Source organism: Durio zibethinus, chromosome 6, assembly GCF_047325235.1.
Source record: "Durio zibethinus cultivar Kanyao isolate XHJ-2024 chromosome 6, ASM4732523v1, whole genome shotgun sequence".
Lineage (NCBI taxonomy): Eukaryota > Viridiplantae > Streptophyta > Magnoliopsida > Malvales > Malvaceae > Durio > Durio zibethinus.
This window is the reverse complement of record NC_143167.1, coordinates 7240047-7260697: the sequence shown is the minus strand read 5'-3', so window position 1 is coordinate 7260697 and position 20651 is coordinate 7240047. Positions and strand designations below refer to the sequence as shown.

Genomic DNA, 20651 nt, shown 5'->3' with positions numbered 1-20651 from the left:
TTAATTATATCTTTAAAAATTATATTAATAATTAAAAAAAAGTAAATTTGACAAATAAATAAATTATTATATCTTAATTTTTGTAAACATTAAACACAAAATAAAATGATATTATTAAATATAATTTTAGTCATAATACTATCTTATTATATTTTATCATAATTTTGCATATCAAGCATGATTTTAAAGTTATTACAAATTTAACAGTTAATTAATGTTAATTAAAAATGAAACCATTCATAAAATTCAGTTTATATTAGACCCAGACCAACTTATTTTCCGTATACTAATATTAGAGGTGGTAAGAGTTGATCTAACTTGAAAAGTCCGTTCGTCAAATTCAGTTTAAATTTAAAAAAATGTCGAAAACTCAAATTCATTTAATTTAAATTTGAATTGATTAAAATTTAAATCAATTTGAATTTGACTAGATACGAATTAGATTTAATTTGAATTTAAATTAGTTTAAATTCAAAATGATCTTAGTATGAATCATTCAAAATATTTTATATCATATGAATTGAAATTAAATTAAATATAAATTTATTTTTTAAAATATTAATATAATTAAAAATAATGAATATAATATAAATTATTAATTTATTACAATTTTATAAATTCAAATTATCTTTTCGATATCTTTTCTATTATTATTTTCTTAGTTATATTTAAAAAAAATTAAAAGTTCCTTATTTTCTTAATCAATAATATAATAAAAATAATTAAATAGATAATTAATAATTTTAAAAAATCATACATGTTAAAATTTTAATAAAATAATTATAACCACAAAATAATCCGATTAAAATAAAAAAATTAATAACTAATGTGAACAAATATAATTATATGAATTATTAATATAATTTTTAATAATAAACTAATAATTAATAATAAAATATCAAAAATAATATTAAGTATCAATCAATAAAAATACATTAATATTGTTTTATAATAAATAAAATTATTTTATATTTAACGTAATATAATTTTTTTTATTATTAACTTATAGCTTTTAAATCATTTAACTGTAATATTTTAATTGATAAAATATATAATAATTTATATTTTATTATTAACATCTATTTTTTATATACATCGAATATAAAATAAGATAATATTATTTAATCTAATCTTATTAGTAATATTATCTTATCTTATTATGCATAAAAACACCTTGAAGAGGCGTTTGGTTGGGGGAAGTTAGATTTCCCTCAAAATCTTACTTTTCTTAATTTGATTTTCACATTTAATTCATGATATTTGATTTTTAAAGGTATTCTAAGATTTCTTTCAAATCGAAATCAGAAATCCACATCTTTTATTGATTTTTTAAGATTTCAAAAGAAAAATTAATTTTGTCTCATATTTGAGCTCAATAATAATTTTTTTTTGTTTATTTTATCTTTGAAAATCAACGTAATTATATAAAAAATAAAGACTCATTTTGTCACGAAAATGGGCATTCATAATTACACAATGGGTAAAGGTATAATCCTAATCGCAAGCTTTGACATTTGGCACATGATTGAACACTTAGTATATTACATATAATAAAAATAATATTTAAAAATAAAATAAACGTAATAAATAATTGTAATTTTATGTTTTGACTTTTTTTTATTTTAAAAAATATTATCTTTTTTATATATGAAACGAAATAGATCAATTAATATAATAATAAAATAAAATAGATATTTTTTATAGCAACGGCGTTTGTTATATTGGAAATTTATTAATTGAGATAATATTATTTTATAATATTATATCATATTTTTCACTACGTTTATAATAATAAAACGTAATATTTGCAAACGAAGATCACCTTTCTTTTAAAAGAAACGTGGTCTTTAAATGTCATGTTAAAATTGAAATGCAAGGAAGATAAACTTATTTTTACTAGACAAGGACATGAATTTTTAAAATTTTTTTAATCAAAATTTAAGTTTTTACTTAAAAAAATGTAATTCTTGTAATTTTTTTAATCAAAGATTACGATTTTATTTTAAAAAATGTAATAAAATTTTTTTCAATCAAGGAGTACATTCTTGATTTTATTATATATATATTTTGTTCATAATAAACAAACTTAGTTTTAACATTATAAAAATAAAATCCTTCTTTTTTTTGGTTATTTAATAGTTGTCATGGTTTAATTTTAATAACATAATAAATAGTTAAAATGTTGGTCACGTGTTATTCATATGTAATAAAAGTCATTATAATAAAAAAATTTTATTATATAATCTAACTTTTTCTCTAGCCAAACATATGAATATAACATTTTTATAACATAAGAAATCACCTTTTGATAGAAATTCACACTTTTCTCCATAATAATTTTTTCTCTCAAAATCTAAAATTTCACAAACCAAATGTCTTATAAATTTTTTGTATTTATTCTCTTCGTCTTCTACTACTATTTTTCCCTTTAGTTCTCCCCCTTTTTTTTTTTTTTGGTTTGTTTTCAAGTTTTATGATTTTTGCTTTGTAATCCAAGAAACCTTCAATTTGTTACAAAAGTAACAAAAGGATAATTTAAAGTGTGGGCCTTAGATAATTTTAATTTGGTATTAAGTTTTATTCTTTAAATATTTATTGACGTTATTAGAGTTCTTATAAATTTTTTGATTTGTTTGAATTGGGTAGATTTTGTTTCTAAAGGTAGGCTAAACAGATTTTTGTTGGAGTTTTAGGTGATGGCATAATTGCTTTTAAGAAAGTGTTATTTACTGCGCAAAGCCAAGATTCCTTTTTATTATTTCTATTCCCTCATTTATTTTTTCTAACAATTTAAAGATAATTATGATAAATTTATATTTTGCAAGAGAAAGATATAAAGAAAATAAATTGGCATGATTTAGAGATCAATATTAAAGAAGGCTCAAGGTGTCAAATGATTAATGTTTTCATGGACTAAAATATTAATTTTCATAAAAATCTTCATTAAAGGTATGTATTTTATTTTTTATATAATTGCTAGTAATAAGATTGACTGAATGAGATAAACATGATAATAATTAATTTTATTAATGTATAAAGTCAAAACACAATATATAAAATATTGATTACATTGCATAAGTTTATTTATATACTGAAATTGCCTCAACAATTGGGTTTAATGAATTGTATTATATCTATTTAAAAAATTGATGCTTATAAAGATTGTGATAAAAAAATAACCTAAAAACATAAAAGAGAAATATATGAATTGATCTATAATCAAAAGAATTATCACTTGTTATCGAGTAACGAATTAAACTAGATTCTAATGGAATGGTTGATTATTTAATTATCATGTCTTGATTATATATAGAACAGGTAAATTGTCTCATGATTTCTATAAAAACAATTGAAAATGGATAAAAGAATTTACCATGAAAAATTATATGTAAGTGGAAAATATATGAAAAAAAAAGATTTGACTGCAAGATTAGTTTTATTTTTAAATCATAGCACAAAAATTGAGATAATAAGTTAAGTCAAGTTATTTGTATGATTCTATCTTTGTTGGTTATTTATAAATCAAAGGTTGATATATTTTTTTTTAAAATTCATTATTGGTTCAAAATTTGACTAGTGTTCAACTTTCATGAAAATCAATTAAAATAAATTGATGTATGTAAATAATTATTATTAAGATATGGTATTTTATGGATTAATTAGTAGATAATAAATTAAATAATTGTTATTATAAAAAACATAGGCAATGTGACATGCATTTTGCTTGCTGGATGCATTACACTTAGGCCTGTAAATGAATTGAATCGAGCTGAGTATTCCTATGTTCAAGTTTAGTTCAATTAGTAATAAATAAACTTAAAAATAATAAGCTCTTAATGAACTGCATAACATATTTTTAAGCTCGATTTGACTGTTTCGAATAAGTTTTAATCGAACACAAATGAGCTGTAGCTTTAAATCTCAATATTTAAACTTATAGCTTATTATAACCTAAAATAGTAATGCCCACAGCTACTAAATTTGTTAAAAGAATGATAAGCAGAGGGTGGGAATTTATAGGCTTTACCCATCTTTTGTTTTGGTTTTTAAGCGATATGGAATTCATTTGAATATTAACAGAAATCTAGTAGAAGAAGGGGATGGGAATATGTAGGCTTTACCTATCCCTCATTTTGGTTCTTAATCGATGTGAAATTCATTTATTTATGCACAGATGTGCAATAGTGGAATGGCATAGGAATTTGTAGGCTTTACTTATCTCTTATTTTGGTTGCTAAGTGATGTAGGATTCAAGATGTGCAGCAAAGATGGGAATTTATACAATTTACCCATCCCTTATTTTGGTTTTTAAACATATAGGATTCATTATGTAGGCACATATTCATAATAAAAGAGGAAGATGGGAATTTATAAACTTTACCAATCCTCTATTTTGATTCCCTACTGATGTGAGATTGTTAAAAATAGGTTTCAATTCTTTCAAACTTCATTCAAAGTTATTATTTAATTTTTAAGGATATAAAAAGAGTTATTTAGTAATAATATTTGTAAAAAGTTAAAACTTATTTTCATCTATGTCATATATAATTTTTAATGATATAAATTTTATATAATAATTTGCATATTGATAAAAGATATTAAATATCAAAATAATCAACTTTTAATGTTTTAAACAAATTATAATCAAATTTGTTTACAAACATTAAACGAGATTGGTTACGAACATAAACGAACCAAATAGACCTTTGTTCATGTTTTATTCGTTTAACAACCGAATATAAAAATATTGTTCAAGATTGTTTGTTAAATTTAATAAACGAACAAAAATCGAACATGTTCACGAATAGTTCGTTGAAAGCTTTGTTCGTTTATACTTCTAATTATACTAGAAGTGATTTTACAAAATAAAATTTTATTGTGAAAAATCACAAAAAAAAGTTTAAGATAAAACTCAATTTGTGTTTGATGGCCAAAACAAGTAAGACAAATAAACTCAAGAATTTGGAATATAAATGTTCTTATTGTATAATTATGATAAATGAAACTAGCTTACAAAAGTTAGGAGATTAAAGAGATGTTTGTTTAAAAAGAAAATATCAAATATTATAACTATGAGGTTTATAAAGGTTGGGTTCTAAAATATTATTCCCATTAATGATAGCATTTATAAATTGTTTTAATTTATAATGTAATAAGTTAGTACAAGTTTATCATATGCAATGAATACATAATTTCATGAAGAATTGTGGCTGATGGTAATGTAAAATAAATTAAGTATGTATATCTATGGCATCCCTATATTTTGTAAATATTATGTTAGTATCACTAACTAAATTTTGGCCAATAATTTAAGCTAATTAGATGATTGATTAATAAAAAAGGTATATCATTAAAAATATTGAAGCATTTGTTGCTTACTAATATTTTGAAGGATGCTCGTCAATGTCTAATTAGCCATGTTTATAAAGTAGAAAAGAACATACAAATTCAATATTTTGAAGGCACCAGTACATGTATATGTTTAATTCCATTTTATGATGGCATGAAAAACATTTATGCAGTTTGTCATATATTACGAAAATGAAATGAATGGGGTGAAATTTTCTTTCTTATACATATAAGAAAAATACAAACTATGAAGATAGAATGCCATCATCCAATTAATATATTATTGGTTAAAAACAATGAAGATATTTTTGCTTCTTGTACCTAAAAAAATGGCCTTTATAGACTATTAAAATGAAAAAAGCACAAGTTTTCGTGGTTTTCAATAGTTTCATGACAATGGCAAAAAGGTGGCTGGTTATACACCATATTAACATATGGCTTAGATAATAATATTGGCTTGTGAAAGCTGTAAGCTTTGGAGTTAGTCAATTAATAATTTAACCAATACAAATTCATTACGAGTTTTTGCATGAAATATGAGTTGCACTCATATTATAATTATTGTTTATGTTATTTTATGAAAATGATTCTTTAAATTCATGTTTTATGACTTGCGTTGATATGATGATCTAGATATAAATATATTGATCACAAAATGATTGTGAAAGTATTTGAAATTAGAGTTAAATATACTATGGACTTTTATTATATATAGGTATATTAGTCCTATGAGTAAAAATTTAAATTTATTATATATAAAAAAATGTTATGACTAATTAAAAGTGATAAATAATAGAGATATATACTTAGACTATGCAATGGTGGAGAAATAAAGTTCTCATAAAAATTTGAAATTAAGTTTAAAGATTTCAATAGTCATGAACTTGAAATTGGCTATTCAGCAAAAAATATATGTATTGAAACTCATGATAACATTTGAGATAATTGGTTTTCACTAAAAGCCATCACTATAAATGAGATAAATTCAATAACTAAATCTACATGATTTGTAGGTATGATGTAGATTATTATGGTTGACTTAGAATAGTCATAAGCCAATATTGATCACATTGTGATAATTTTTTGTTATGTATATGGTCTAATTCATGGATTGTATAAATGATTTATCATTTATGGTTTTAATAAAAGTTTTGAAATATAATGAAAGTTTTAAAGTATATTCACTTTGGAAGCTATGAGTGATTCAAAAGTCTTGTGAATATGAAAACTTTTATAACAGAAAAAAGAATGCTATTTGATCCATTTGGATGATAAAAATGATTTTGTTTATGGTAATAAAAATTATTAATAGTATCAATGATAAAATAGATTTATATAATTATTTATGAATTGAAGCATGATTATGTTTGAAATCTACTTATTGATGTAAACTTTTATATTGAGTTAAAATATAAAAGTTTTGAAACTTTTATGAAAAAGAAATATTAAGATATGGAATATTTTTTAATTATCTTTCACTAAGGGTGGATGGCCTCCTATTTTAAAAAAAAAATCCACTAAATAGTGAAAAGATAAATGAAATAGCAACTTAATTTAAATATATATAATATCTTGATAATTGAATGAAACATTCTTTAATAAAAGAATGTATACTTGCACATGACGAGAGTGATAATTAAGAATAAAAAGAAAAACAAATTACCACCATAGTGTAGTCATAAAAAGGTCCTAAAAAATCTTAAAAGGACAAATTGTTTGATTTATTTATTAAATTTATCTAATTATACTAGAAGTATAATTGTATTAAGGATGTATAAAAGTATGAAAATAGAATGATTAAAATTTACGAGTATAGAGCTGTGGCTACAACTAAAACCAGCTATATTTTAAAATGACAAGAATGAGACGACAATATCTAGAGCATATAAATGATATGCAAAATGAAAATTTTGGATATATGAGTATGAAATGATTATATTAGAGATTCAATCTCAAGTGGAGATAATTATAATAAAAGAAAATTTGAATTCCAAGATATTTGATTAGTAGTACTACTTAGACACCAATAATGAAAACCCAACTTCAAATTAGTAGCCTTTAATTATAAAGTTTAATAGATAAAAACAAGTTATTGTTATGTGATTGTTAAGTATTAGTGAAATCCATTTAAATTTTAAAAACTAGTGTGATCCATTGCATGGGGAGAATAAAGTTTTATACTCTTAATGGAGTTTTAAATTTCTAAAGTAATGGAGACATAATGGAAACTCTACTTAAATAAACATAAAAGTGGTGCCATTTTAACAAGAAGAATTAAGGTCTTTTTTGTAAATGTTTATAAATAGAATAAATACATAATCATAAAAGTGCTAAAACAGTTATAAACCTCTAACAAAAGAATAAAAAGTATGATGTGTATTATATCTTCAATTCTAACACTAAAAGTTGAGGTTTAATTTGTGGACACCATCAACTTCGTTAGAATTCTAAGATATAAATGCTATTTGAAAGTTTAAATCAAAAGTTACCTTATTGTATTCATAATATTTATTTGTATGTAAAGTTAAAGATTAAGCACTAACATTCCAAACTAGTGGGGATTATTGATAATTTAGAATGTGATGCATCTTATATTGATAGAAAGATTTAATTATTGATAAATAAAATTAAAATAATTATATTTGAATAGAAACAATTATCATATGATAAATAATTATAATTACTTGAATATAAACAAATTATTATTCATAAAGGTCAAGATTATACAAAAGATCATAACTATTTAAATAAAAATTTATATTTGTTCATTAATTATAAATAAATATTTTAGTATAACCATTTTTACTACTTTTATTTGGAGAATTTTAAAACTTTATTGTATCGTAAAAACATAATTACCTTTTAAAAAAATATTTTTCATACCTCAAAGCTAAGTTTTTTATTATTATTTCTATTCTTTTTTTTATTTATTTTTAACAATTTTTACTCTCTCCTATTTTACGTTTATCCTTTTGTTTCCTCTTCTAGGTATTAACAAGGAAAGAAAATGCTCAAAATTTTGCTTTCCAAATGGCAATTTTCATCTCTCATAATGTTTCTCAATGCTCCCAATGAAATTATAGGAACTCGCATTCAAAAATTTTTATTCTAATGCAAAAGGTTTCAACTTTCAAGGTTTATAATCCATTATATGTTTGTCAATAAGGAATTAGAAATTTCATGAAAACAACTACTTCTATTTTAAGGACTGCTTCAGCATTGTTGTATTTTAAACAGATATAATTATGATTATTTTTTGGTTCAAATAAAATTATAATAAAATTATAAAAGCTAATTGCTCTAAGTAAAATTTAATAAATATAGTGGAATTTATTCACTTGTAATTTTTTATTATAATTTTGTAATTTTTCAATCACAAGAAATAATAATGCAGAGATTCATCATTTATAAGTGTGGATTTTTAATAGACTTTAAACAATATTAAAGTATAATTGATTAATTATAATATAATACTTTTAAGTGATATATATATATATATATATTTGAAAATTAATGACAAAGCCAAGAATAAAGTATTGTAATTTAAAACTTTAGTACGAAATTTTGAATTCGAAAATAAATTTGTTTAAATCAATTTTATTATGAGTTTGCTTTGAATATTGTTAGATATTTTCAAGATGATTAATTTTTTAAGTTAAATTTAGTTGCTCCATTACTTTTTAGGCTTTATAATTGTGATTAAATTACAAAATAATTGTAGCCTAAAATACTAAAAAAGTATTTGAACTATTTTAATTTTTTAAAAATAAATTTTTATATTTTTATTATATTCAAATAAATTTTTATTCTTTAATTTATATTTAAATAAGTTTTATTTTAACTAAAAAAATTAATTTATATTAAGAGTCTATTTAGGTGTAAATTAACTATTGAAACTTATTTGAATACAAATAAGAGATTAAAGATTTATTTACCTATAAATTAAAGGTAAATAACTTATTTAAGTGTAATAAAATTATAAACATTTATTTAAATAAAATGAAAATTTTCATTAATTTTTTATTATTTGGTCTAAAATAATACTATAAAATAATTTTAATTTTTTCTTACAATTAGTATTCCTTCAAAAAAAAAAAAACTAAATCACTAAATTTAGTAACTTAAATTACAATTATTATTATTATTTAATCCCCAGGGCAATTTGGTTATAAATAAAATAGATGAAATGAGAGACAAAAGCTTAATGCTATGTTTTGATAAATATTAATAAAAAAAAAAAAAAAAGAAAAAGAAAGAAAAAAAAAGTTTTTTAAAAGAAAAGAAAGGATATATGCATCATTTATTTGGATAATTAAAATTAATAAAAGAAAAAAAATTCTAACAACCATTGTTTAGATAAAGAGTGAAAAATAAAAGAAATGATTCATTATAATAATTTTTTTCAATTATAAACTTTCATTGCTTGTGATTTTATAATACATTTTTGGATCATAATATATTTACTATCTTATCTAGTCTCACAATTACTACTATATTAGTGGTTTTAATTAAACGAAACAAAAAGATATTTTACAAATATGTATTGATAGATTTGTTGACCATTATCAAAATTTCAGTATATTATCACTTTGACATCTCATAAATTTAAAAAATATGTCTATTCATATTTAATCATTCATCAAGATCAAATCATAAAAAAATTAAAAAAAATTTTTATATTGAAAGAGACACGTGAAACTTACTTGAAAAAAAAGATGACTTTAAAAAAATTATAAAAAGATTATGATGTGATAAGATTTTTTTACTAGAGTTTTGGTATTAATAAAAAATTAGATATAATAATTTTTTTTATAAAAATAAATTTTTTTTAGCTTTCCTTTCCTCAACTTTTCCCTCAAATTAGGTATTAAAAAAATAAAAATTATAAAAAAAAATTAAAAGTTATTGAATTTCCATATTTTTCCTTTCTTTTAAATTAAAAACTTATCCCAATAAAATTTTTTTTTTCTGTTTCCATTACTTTCTTTTATTTTCCTTTCCTTTTCTTTCCTTTCCTTCCTCTCAATCCCAACATACCATAAGGATTATTGAGATGGATGATCAAGAATTTCGACGCCTTCTAGATCTCTTCCCTGTTGTTCGACCTCGTGACTACCACGTAAAATTAATATCTCTCTTTTTTATTTCTACACCATATTCTAATTCTTATACTGCCTTTTTTATCTATGGGTTTGGCATCAATATTTTGCTTTGATTTGATTTTTTTTTCCTAAGTGGGTTCATTTATCTGGAATACCCATTGTAAGTTTTAATTTCTTTAGTTTCACGTTGTAAAACGTTTTGAAAGATCCTCCTGTTTTACTGCTATAATATTTTATTTTAGTGTATTTAAATCGTTGTTTTTATTGATTTACTCTTTTCTTTGATTTGGTTGATGATCTGTGTTGGAGTAATGCTAAAGCTTTTTTTTTTTTTTTCATATTTTGAGAGAGAGTATTATAAGAGCTACATACGGGTTTTTGTGGGACTTAAGCAAAAAATACATATTATAGTGCCACTATTGTTTCTCGGAGTTGGTGAAATGATGTTTTTTTAAGCCGTTAAAATGTTTCATGGTCTCATTATTGAGTAGGAAAAATTCTGAGATTAATACTTGGGTTTAGTTGCATTTGCAAAATGTTTGATTGGGGTAGTTTTCTAGTTTATGATCCAATGTTTAGATTTTAATCACTGAGAGCAGTTGATTCATGCAATAATTTTGAGGGTTATGAGTGCATTCATTCTGATTTAAAGATTTCAGATTCGTTGTTGTTTGAAATTAACTATTAAAATTTCAGGCTGAGTTAGATTCATCGAGACAATCAACTTCCCGTTCAGCATCGAATAGGGCTGTATGTACTGAACTGATTCATTCTCCCTACTCCCTTTTCCTTAATTGATAATGTATGTAATAATCTGTTTGAGTTGTATCTGTTATATGCTGGCTTGTCATGTTTGTCATTTGCTTAACAGCTTAGTGAGTGGCAAGATGCATGGAATGATGGTGAAAGAAAGGAAAAGGAAAATCAAGAAGTTGATCTGCATGGTAGTTTATCACACACATTCCATAGAATAAAATATCTCTGTTTACAGTCATACATCTCCATGCTAAAGAAAATAGTTAGACGTTTCTGTTGTGAATATGTTTGGATGAAAGTCTTGATCTGTCATCAATTGATCCATTTTATTTGCAAACCTTGGGGAAATAACGAGAATCACTTATTTTTTTTCTTTTGAAAAAATAGTCTTACAACTTTTATTTAGTTTACTTGCATGTGTTTGTTATGGCAGATAAGTTCTGGCAGAAGCTAAAGTTGGCAGCTGAGAGGAAGGTATGGTTAAAATCTAATGACCTCAAGTTAATTAATGTTTACAGTAATCAAAATGGCGTCTTGTGTTTATTCTCTTCTGAATGCACATTTGTTGTTACATGATGTAGAAGTCATTGTGGTGACTGATGAAATTACTTACTACAGGACCATAAAATTAATACTGATAACTTGATTGATTTATTGTGGATCTGATGAGTTAAGGAGCTTTTAGAATCAAAATGTTTTTTTTCTTCTAATGAAAATAAACCTTATGCCTTTTGTACTTACTGAATTTTAAAAAAAAAATAAAAAAGAGAAAAAAAGAAAAGGTGGTAACCCAACAGCGTTTTTCTGTTCAGGAATAAAAATAAAATGAAACGCTGTTATCAAAATGTAAGTAAAAGATGAGATTGATAACCATTGTAGATGTTTCCTGCTATCTGATTTTCTTTGGACTTAGTGCTCTTCCCATGGTCTTTGATTCCAATGCATAGCTCCCTGAAGTCTTCCCACAGTGTCTAATTTCCATTATCATTCCGTGCATAGTTCCCTGAAACTTCAATGAAGTTTGTGAAATTGACAATAAGCAGTTGTGGTGAGATTGCTTCTACAACAACAATTATGTTATTCTTGAGGGGCCTTGACATTCTTTCAACCATTATTCTGACACCATCTATTTTGCTCTTCCGACCTTTGTTCTGTTATGCCATCTTTGAAGATCTTTTCTATTAGTTACGGTTGACAATTTTCAAACCTCTTTCTGATGATAAAGATCGAATGCCTATGTGTTTTAAAAGTTTCAGTTGGTTATGAGCTTTAACAATAATTGAGCGTGAAAGCAACTTTTATCGTCTTTAGTGGCACACACCAAGAGCTCCAGCGTATCAGCTATTATCACAGGACAACAATGACCTGTGCCTTTGATTTTTTTTTTTTTTTTTTTAATTTTACTGGATAGTATTCTCCTTCAAAGTAGATAAACAAATTTTCAGCTGTTAGATCTTAGTACCTATTTTCATTTTGACTTTGATTCTTTATATTGTTTATTAGAGTGAGCTTTGGGTATATTATCCTACTGTTCATAATGCATAGCAATAGTTAGGCCTTTCAACGCTCTACATGCTCTTTCTGGGAATGATTAACTGGCTTAAAATTGCACTTTAAATTACTGTTGATGCATAATAGACAGCCACTGCCAATGTCATGCAATATTTTTATCAGATAGAAATTAGCAGAAAGGATTGAATCAAACCTTGCCTCTGCAGTAGCCAGTAGTTATTTGTGTTACAATTACATGTCAAATCAACCAGAAAAGGAGCATTTGTAACTAATATGATCCTTGCCTGCAACTCCAGATGGTGTAACTTTTTGTTTTTCAGGTTCTTATGGAATATTGTTTTAAGTTTTTCTTTTATTGTTGATACAATTCGTATGTTTGATATTTCTTGGCAATCTTTGTGTTGGAAGTATTTTATGAGTTAATGTTAATAATGGGTACTTTTTGACTGATATAGGTGGGTGCAGCAGAGGCAGACAAATTTTGCAAGGCTTTTCAAGACGTTCACAAGAAGCTTGTATGGGCGTCTATTTTAGTTTTCCCGGAACCATCGAGTTATCTTTCTTATCAAGTTCCAATTTCTGGTATTTGATTGAATGAAATTTCAATTTTTCATTCATTTGCAGGTGCACGAGGGGTTGAGTTTTGATGCTGCTCAGAAGTTCCTAAACTCGTGAAACCGCCGAGGGATGGTCCCTGCATGGCTTGTTTATGGAGTAGTTGAAGAATCGTTTTGGTAGAAGCTTATGATCAAAACCATTGTTCTTGTGCCTTTTCAAATGAGTTGATCAAATTTGATAGTGTAACCTACATTCAATTGACCAAGACACTTAGTTTAAAAGAAAAAAAAAAAGAAAGACAATCGATTTAAAGCCTATCCACTTCAATTTCAAACCCCAGCTTGTCTCATAAGCATTGTTAATTTTCAATATTGTTCGTTTGACCAAGGCTATGAAAACTTAAAGTGGCATCAGCAGATAAAAATATGAAATGATTGATGGAAGATTTTAACAATATCTTATAACGGACGATTTGGACGACAGTTTCCATCATGAGTAAATTCGGTTCTTGGAAACACTCCTTATCCAAAATGCCAACAATCAATAAAAGGTCCAACATGCATAAACTACTGATACGGTCACAAGTCAAAGACAAACACTTGTTCCTTCAAGAGCAGCCACCGCTATAAATCAGTCATGAAGTGTTCCCAAGATATCATCATCTCTGTAGAGGTGATACCTGAAACAGTAGGTTAAGAAGAAAATATGTTAACACCAAAATCCGATGCCAATGAAAGGTAGATGAATGTCGAATCTAAACCTCTAGTTTTATAATCTAAAAGGCCTACTTCGGATTGATAACATTTAACATAAGCATGTTTGTGGAAGCCTGATACCGTGCCAATGCCATGCAGCACATTAGTCTAACAAGGGCAAATGATGACATAAATGTAAATATTTCTAAATCTATATCTGATCCCTTCATTGTTATACCAAATCTGTCAATGGCAAGCAGAAACTGAGTTTTGCTCTCACTCATCTTCTTCATCCAGACATCAGACTCGAATGCACTAAAAACTTGTGACATTGTAAGGGATTCAAGAATCAAACATTTTAGTTCACACTACAAACCACAACATCACTGACTATTTGTGAAGACAATGGGTAGTAAAGTTTGTTAAAAAGAATTGAGGTCATACATTTTGATCTCATGCCGAGGGCCAAGTCTGCTGAATGACCTTGTTTCCATATTAACCTCTTAACCAACCTTGCTCCAGAGGTTTCCAGTTGACAGACTCAGAAAAGGATAGCAAGGATTCTACTCGACTATCCTAGAGTAATCATGACATTCAAGTATGATAACAAAACATGACCTTCAAGTATGATAACAAACTTTTAAAGACTTCACTAGACCCTAATACTGCTATTTAAACATCTTAACGTAGATCCATCACCTTCAACTATTCAATGCAAAAGCACTTCCTCAGCAGATAAGTAAACAATAATAGGGTTATAAATAAGGCATATTGCACCAAAAATTAGAAAAACCTTTGGCATTGCAGTAGGCTCGTAACTGAACTGAGTAAAACATGAGTGAGTAAGCATGAAAGATTGCAACTTTACAATGACAACAATGCAAAGTTAAAAATGCCGAAAAGCAATTTCAACAATTGATTTGTACCATTTGATAGCAATAGTTTTATATTCTAGGCTATGCTAACTTTTGTTCTGCCAAATGTAACTTAAAATGTGCAACAGAAAAACAAAATCGACCACATATAAACATCACAGAGACTACAGTATCAATAGTTGATTGGGTTAATATGTGATTTATCTCCTTGACTATACCATTTTTCACCATTTAGTACCCATAAAAAAAGAAAAAAAATTCAAGATTAGGTATCCGAACTTTGTTTTCGTCAAGCATTTTACCCATACCAATTTGGCTAACAGGAAGCTGATGTGGTCAAAATACAACTAAAAACGATCTGATCAGACAGGCGCAGGTAGCTTGACCACCTTACCCGTCATTGATGTTTGCTGTGTGAGTTAGCAGCCAATCCACAGCCTGAATGGAGAAGTGGAAGACAGAGACGACGGAGTGAAGTTATCATGAAATATGACACATTTTTATCGATCAGTATTTACACCGACAGCATTTTAAAATGTTAGTTAAAATGCTACTAAATGGTGCAAAATGCTTGACGAAAACAAAGTTTAGATATCTAATTATAATTTTTTTTCTATAGTACCAAATCATTAAAGGTGGTATAGTTGAGGGAACAAATTACATATTAATCCTATTTGATTCTATTAAAGCATCATTTATTATCGGATGAACCCATTTGCTGTCCATGAAAGTTAAAGTTTTAATAACAGATTGGCGTAAAAAAAAGACTAACTCTTTATCTCCAAGCTTGACTTCAGTGCCTCCATATTCAGGCAAAAGAACCGTATCTCCTTCCTTTAGATTAACCGGGATAAGTTTCCCATCTCTGTCTCTTGCTCCTGGACCCACTGCCACCACTTTTCCAGAGTTCAACTGAGACAATCAAAATATAACAAAAAATTACAAAAAAAAAAAAAAACTAAAGCTGAGTAAAATGGAAGATTTATAACCTTTGGGGTCTTCTCAGGAAGCAAGATTCCCGAGTTGGTTTTAGAAGGAGGGATTATTTTCTCAACCAAAATGCGATTAAACGATGGAATCAAACGCTTCGCCATGTTTGTCTGAGAGAACGAACAAAAGAAAAGAATGAAAAGGACTAGAAGCTTCTTCCTGCGATGTAATGGCAGGGGAAGGAAGGACGGATAGATGTAGGGTTTAAGATGGATTCATGGTTTCCGTTAAATTACGAAAGTGCTCCTTAACTTGTAGAATAACCTGCTTTGACTTGTGTTCCTGTTCTGTCCTTTAACCTAAATAAAACGATAGAACGAACGCCTTTTTATTTTCTTTGGGAGGCCCACGGGAAAGGTTCGAGCCTGACCCGAGACCACAATTTGCTTTAGTTAGGGCTTGGTCCGTAAGAAGGGGCCATTGGGAGAGCTTTACTGGATCAATCAGACCCATCGGCCTGAAGTCTTGCGAAGAAAGAAAACTGGAAAACGGTATAGGAGAAACAAAGAGCAAAGTGTTGGAAGTAGGAAAAAGCAAAGCAGAGAACAAAGATGAGTAGCATTGGAACTGGTTACGATCTCTCTGTCACCACTTTCTCTCCCGACGGCCGCGTTTTTCAGATCGAGTACGCGGCCAAAGCCGTCGATAATAGTGGGTCCGTTCTTCTTCTTTGATAATTATATTCTTCTCTTGTATATTTAGGTTTCCAAAAATCTAATTTTGTTTTCAAAAAACTTTTTATTTTGCAGAACTGTAATTGGAATAAAATGCAAAGATGGGATCGTTATGGTAATCCCTTTTCTTTTGCTTCCATTGCTTGTTTTGAAAATGAAAATCAAATATTTAAATTTATGCTAAACTGATTTTTTGTTTAGGGAGTGGAGAAGCTGATAGCATCAAAGATGATGTTACCTGGTTCTAATCGTAGAATCCATTCCGTTCATCGCCATTCTGGCATGGTATTCACTATTCCCCCTTTCTTTCAATGCTACATTTGAATTCTTAATCTCTCTTTCTCTTTCCTTGCTGATGTTGAATGCTGTAATTCAGTCAGTGGCAGGATTAGCAGCTGACGGTAGACAAATTGTGGCACGTGCTAAATCTGAAGCTACTAATTACCAAAGGTTTTTCCTTTTTTCTTTACTTTCAATTCCCAAAGTTCAGCTTTAATTATATTGTTATTTGTCCTTCTAATTATAAGTTTCATTTGTTGTTGGCGGTGGTGTAGTGTGTATGGTGAACCCATTCCTGTCAAAGAACTTGCTGAACGCGTAGCAAGTTATGTCCATTTATGCACCCTTTACTGGTGGCTCAGGCCCTTCGGCTGTGGCATAATACTCGGAGGTTATGATAGAGATGGTCCCCAATTATATATGGTTGAACCATCCGGCATCTCCTATGTAAGTTCATTTCTCCCAATTACAGCTTCATTTTTTCTTTCTGTGTTGTTACTAGCTCTATTGGTATATTTATATTTTCCTCTAGTCAATAATGTATTTCTTCCTGTTTGCCTTGTTGCTTTTTAAAATTGATGTAGAAATATTTTGGTGCTGCAATTGGGAAGGGAAAACAAGCTGCCAAAACGTAAGTTACAAAAGTATTTCTTTCAGTCTGTGGAACTTAGAGGCTGACATTTGATAAAACCATTTGGGCATGCAAGCCAGTTAGCTGGGATGATTGGGGCATTAAATATTCTTGACTTTTATTTTTGCCATCTCGACCAGTGAAAGGTAGTGTAGTATTTTGATGCAATGGTCATCAGTTGAAAAGCCTTTTAATGGACTTTAATCCTTTTTTTTTTCCTGCTTATAATTTCTCTCTTATGAAAACCAATCAGCAGTGAAGATGTTCCTGGCATTCTCTCAAATCATTAAAATCCCCCTCCTCCCAACGTATGCATTTCCTCAATATTAATATTTGTCTTTCTTTTTTATTTAAAAAAAAAAAGAGCAAAAATGGATGCATCATAGAAGTTGAAAGCTTTGAAGTTTATGTTTAAAATTTGACACTTAAAATCCCTCAATGAAGCCCAAGTAAACGTTAATCTGAGTTTGCATTTTTCAATTTTAATAAAAGAGAAAGTATACATGTGGAGTGGATCTACCCAAGTAGATTAAGGCAATGAACTGTGTGCTGTTTCACTACTTGTCATTTGCCTATGAGTCATCAAATCAAGTTTACCTTAACATGAAACTAGTTGGGCCTAGCTACGTGAAATTATTTTCTCCATTCTATTTGGTTAGGGGCTTATCCTAAGAAACATGTAAAAGAAGTCAAAACCTTTGGGCCAAGCTACATGAAATTATTTTCTCCATTCTATTTGGTTATGGGCTTATCCTATGAAACATATAAAGAAGTTAAAACCTTTCTTATGATCTTGACTTTTGCAATCTTTGGTTACCTCTTTCTTTCTGCCGTCATCTTGCCAATAACTGATAAGTTCGTGGCTGAATGGAATATGTGGACAGAGAAATTGAAAAGTTGAAGCTGTCTGAAATGACGTGCAGGGAAGGGGTTATTGAAGTAGCCAAAATGTGAGTGTTGCCTACCATATTTTCTTCCTATTTCTGTTCTAATCTACTTATTTGGAATCCGGGGTTAATTGGTGGTTCTAAAATTGTTTGTGCATTTTTTATTCTGTTTTCTCTTTCTCCCCCCTCCCCCCCCCCCCTCCCCCCTTTAAAGAGTCTTGCTTGCATCATCATTTTGAATGCTAGTCCTCTGTTATTCTTGCAATACCAGAAAATCTGGGCAACAACATCAAAAAAAAATTTGATCTCCATTTATTTGTCTATTCTTTGCGATGTCTGGTTTACCACAATATTAGCATGACTGTTATGGTGATGGAAAGATTTATGTTTTCCATTATGATTGTTGACAACCAATGGTACTTGTATGCTAATATTCAACTACATAGCTGAAACCAGCTGCCAATAGTTTGGAAAAGATGTAATTTTAAGCTTATATTGTACCTCAAAAGAGATAATTTTACAAAGATCTTGTAAAAAAGGTCTTAAATTTGATTACATAGTCTTCTTTTATATCTCTAATGCTGTAGGTTACTTCAACTGTAATGCAGAACATATATCATAGTTTAATTCTCTGGGAAATCTGATTTTATCTCCTATATGTTGGAATTTGGCCTTGTACTTGCACTGATAATATCTACCTAAGTCATTATGTAAGAATTAGCTATATAAATATTGTTTGGATTGTGGATTTTTGTGTCTCCTACTATATGTCCTTCATATTACAGCAAACAGATATCTCACTTCTCGCTTGATCAAAAAAATAAATCTCACTTTTCTGGTAACAGTAAGGTGTAATTTAAATTGTTTGGATGATATATTGTTGTGCGTGTGTCTCCTACTATATGATCCTACATATTACAATAAACTGAAATCTCAGTTCTCTGGCAACGGTTAGGAAATACCTTGTATCTGGAGTTGGCAATGTATACTTGTAGGGGTTTAACTTGCCAGTTTCTTGCAGCATGTAAAATTCAAAACAAAATAGAAGTGAGCCAGAGAACTTGAACTTTTAAGATGATGGAGGTCTAGGAGGAGTGCTTTTGTTTTTTTCTTAAATTTTCATATTCATCATGCATTGATATACATGGTGTTTTCTTCCTTTTCCTTTTGAATGCAAGTTTTTTATGCTATTACTAGATTTAACCATGTGCATTTTTCTTAAGCAGTATCTACAAGGTACATGATGAAGCAAAGGATAAGGCCTTTGAACTTGAGATGAGTTGGGTCTGTGACGAGTCAAAGCAACAACATCAAAAGGTAATTCTTCAAACCATCTTTTAGATATGCATTTGTGTCAATTTTCTAACTAGCTAAAACAACAAAATTCATGCCCTTTTCCTCCTAAACAAGGTTGGTTACATGAAGTAGACTATGCCATTGTGCTCTTTTAGGACCATATACTAAGTAAGAATAGTAAAAGTAAGGTCCTTTATATGCTTTTACCCATGTATTTTTCCATCTCTTTTGACATGGGAATTGAATCACATGTAATAGAAGCATATATGGGCCTTCATCTCACATGTCAAGAGCTGCCTTGAGATGTTCTCCCGTTTTATCTTCATTTGGTTCTACCTCCACGTTTTTTTTGAATGCTTATAATTTTTATCATATATTTTCTTGTATGCGCAAACAATTTTCCTTTTTTGGCAGATGCTGTTACTTAACTGCCTAAAAATTTGGACCATAAGGCAATGCTAACTTAATTAAATCATTAGTGGAGCCAGAATAACTTATTAATTTGTGTAATGTGACATGAATGATTAATAGCTCTTTATTTCCATGTAATTCAAATTTCTTTTAGAGATAGTTTGTCACAAGTCCTAGTTTTTGGTTTGTATTCTTAGAAATATGTCCATCGAAACAGTTCCTCACTTTCACTTTCGCGGAATTTCAGGTTCCCGATGACCTTTTGGAGGAAGCCAAGGTTGCGGCCAAGGCTGCACTAGAAGAGATGGATGCTGATTAAACATTAAACATTAGTGGAGCCAGAATATTTTTCCATTTATACCTCAGTGTTATGAACCTGATGTTTGATGTACGATCAAGTCAGTGACTGATGAAAACATGTTTCCTTAGATAATTCGTATAGATCTGCTGACTATTTTTAATAGGACCATGGATTTCAGACAACTATGAGCTTTGTAACTGTTTTTGTTAAGGCATCAACTATGAACAGAGACATGGGCGGTGGTTACGATTTTAAAGAAATTATCTGATGTCATATATATGATTAGTTTTTTAAAAAACAATGTAAGTCATTAATTGTATTTTTTTATTATACAT

The 20651-nt window shown here is 27.8% G+C and overlaps 3 protein-coding genes across 4 annotated transcripts; 2 read left to right on the top strand and 1 right to left on the bottom strand.

The window, feature by feature from the left end:
• The first annotated feature begins 10299 nt into the window (after nt 1–10299).
• Nucleotides 10300–13611, top strand: LOC111286238 (uncharacterized). The gene is made up of 6 exons (XM_022876110.2): nt 10300–10468; nt 11148–11201; nt 11323–11395; nt 11641–11681; nt 13175–13234; nt 13344–13611. Exons 1-6 carry the CDS (start codon nt 10403–10405, stop codon nt 13392–13394), a joined length of 345 nt encoding a protein of 114 aa, XP_022731845.1. The 5' UTR covers nt 10300–10402; the 3' UTR covers nt 13395–13611.
• Nucleotides 13612–13695: 84 nt separating this feature from the next.
• LOC111286239 (10 kDa chaperonin, mitochondrial-like) lies at nt 13696–15972 on the bottom strand. Of its 2 annotated transcripts, XM_089762023.1 has the most exons (4): nt 15837–15972; nt 15620–15759; nt 15242–15285; nt 13712–13956 (listed from the first exon to the last, which is right to left on the bottom strand). In XM_089762023.1, the coding sequence occupies exons 1-3, from the start codon at nt 15939–15941 to the stop codon at nt 15267–15269; spliced, it is 264 nt and encodes an 87-aa protein (XP_089618149.1). In that variant the 5' UTR covers nt 15942–15972; the 3' UTR covers nt 13712–13956; nt 15242–15266. The 2 variants fall into 2 exon arrangements, with proteins under 2 accessions (XP_022731846.1, XP_089618149.1); XM_022876111.2 differs by lacking the exon at nt 15242–15285 and having other exon boundaries at nt 13696–13956.
• Nucleotides 15973–16109: 137 nt separating this feature from the next.
• Nucleotides 16110–20576, top strand: LOC111286236 (proteasome subunit alpha type-3-like). Its single transcript, XM_022876109.2, has 9 exons — nt 16110–16492; nt 16587–16626; nt 16713–16796; nt 16888–16961; nt 17066–17237; nt 17375–17421; nt 18306–18371; nt 19535–19625; nt 20263–20576. The coding sequence occupies exons 1-9, from the start codon at nt 16389–16391 to the stop codon at nt 20332–20334; spliced, it is 750 nt and encodes a 249-aa protein (XP_022731844.1). The 5' UTR covers nt 16110–16388; the 3' UTR covers nt 20335–20576.
• Nucleotides 20577–20651: the final 75 nt, after the last annotated feature.

Bases quoted from the DNA above. Each gene is read 5' to 3' on its own strand.
- LOC111286236 (XM_022876109.2), top strand. From the start codon at position 16,389: ATGAGTAGCATTGGAACTGGTTACGATCTCTCTGTCACCACTTTCTCT. The intron at 16,493-16,586 runs GTCCGTTCTTCT...TTTATTTTGCAG, and splicing joins AAAGCCGTCGATAATAGTGG to AACTGTAATTGGAATAAAAT. The intron at 16,797-16,887 runs GTATTCACTATT...GCTGTAATTCAG, and splicing joins TTCATCGCCATTCTGGCATG to TCAGTGGCAGGATTAGCAGC.
- LOC111286238 (XM_022876110.2), top strand. From the start codon at position 10,403: ATGGATGATCAAGAATTTCGACGCCTTCTAGATCTCTTCCCTGTTGTT. The intron at 11,202-11,322 runs GTATGTACTGAA...TTTGCTTAACAG, and splicing joins GTTCAGCATCGAATAGGGCT to CTTAGTGAGTGGCAAGATGC. The intron at 11,682-13,174 runs GTATGGTTAAAA...TGACTGATATAG, and splicing joins AGTTGGCAGCTGAGAGGAAG to GTGGGTGCAGCAGAGGCAGA.
- LOC111286239 (XM_022876111.2), bottom strand. From the start codon at position 15,941: ATGGCGAAGCGTTTGATTCCATCGTTTAATCGCATTTTGGTTGAGAAA. The intron at 15,760-15,836 runs GTTATAAATCTT...TGATTGTCTCAG, and splicing joins TTCCTGAGAAGACCCCAAAG to TTGAACTCTGGAAAAGTGGT. The intron at 13,957-15,619 runs GTTAGTCTTTTT...CTACTGTTTCAG, and splicing joins GTCAAGCTTGGAGATAAAGA to GTATCACCTCTACAGAGATG.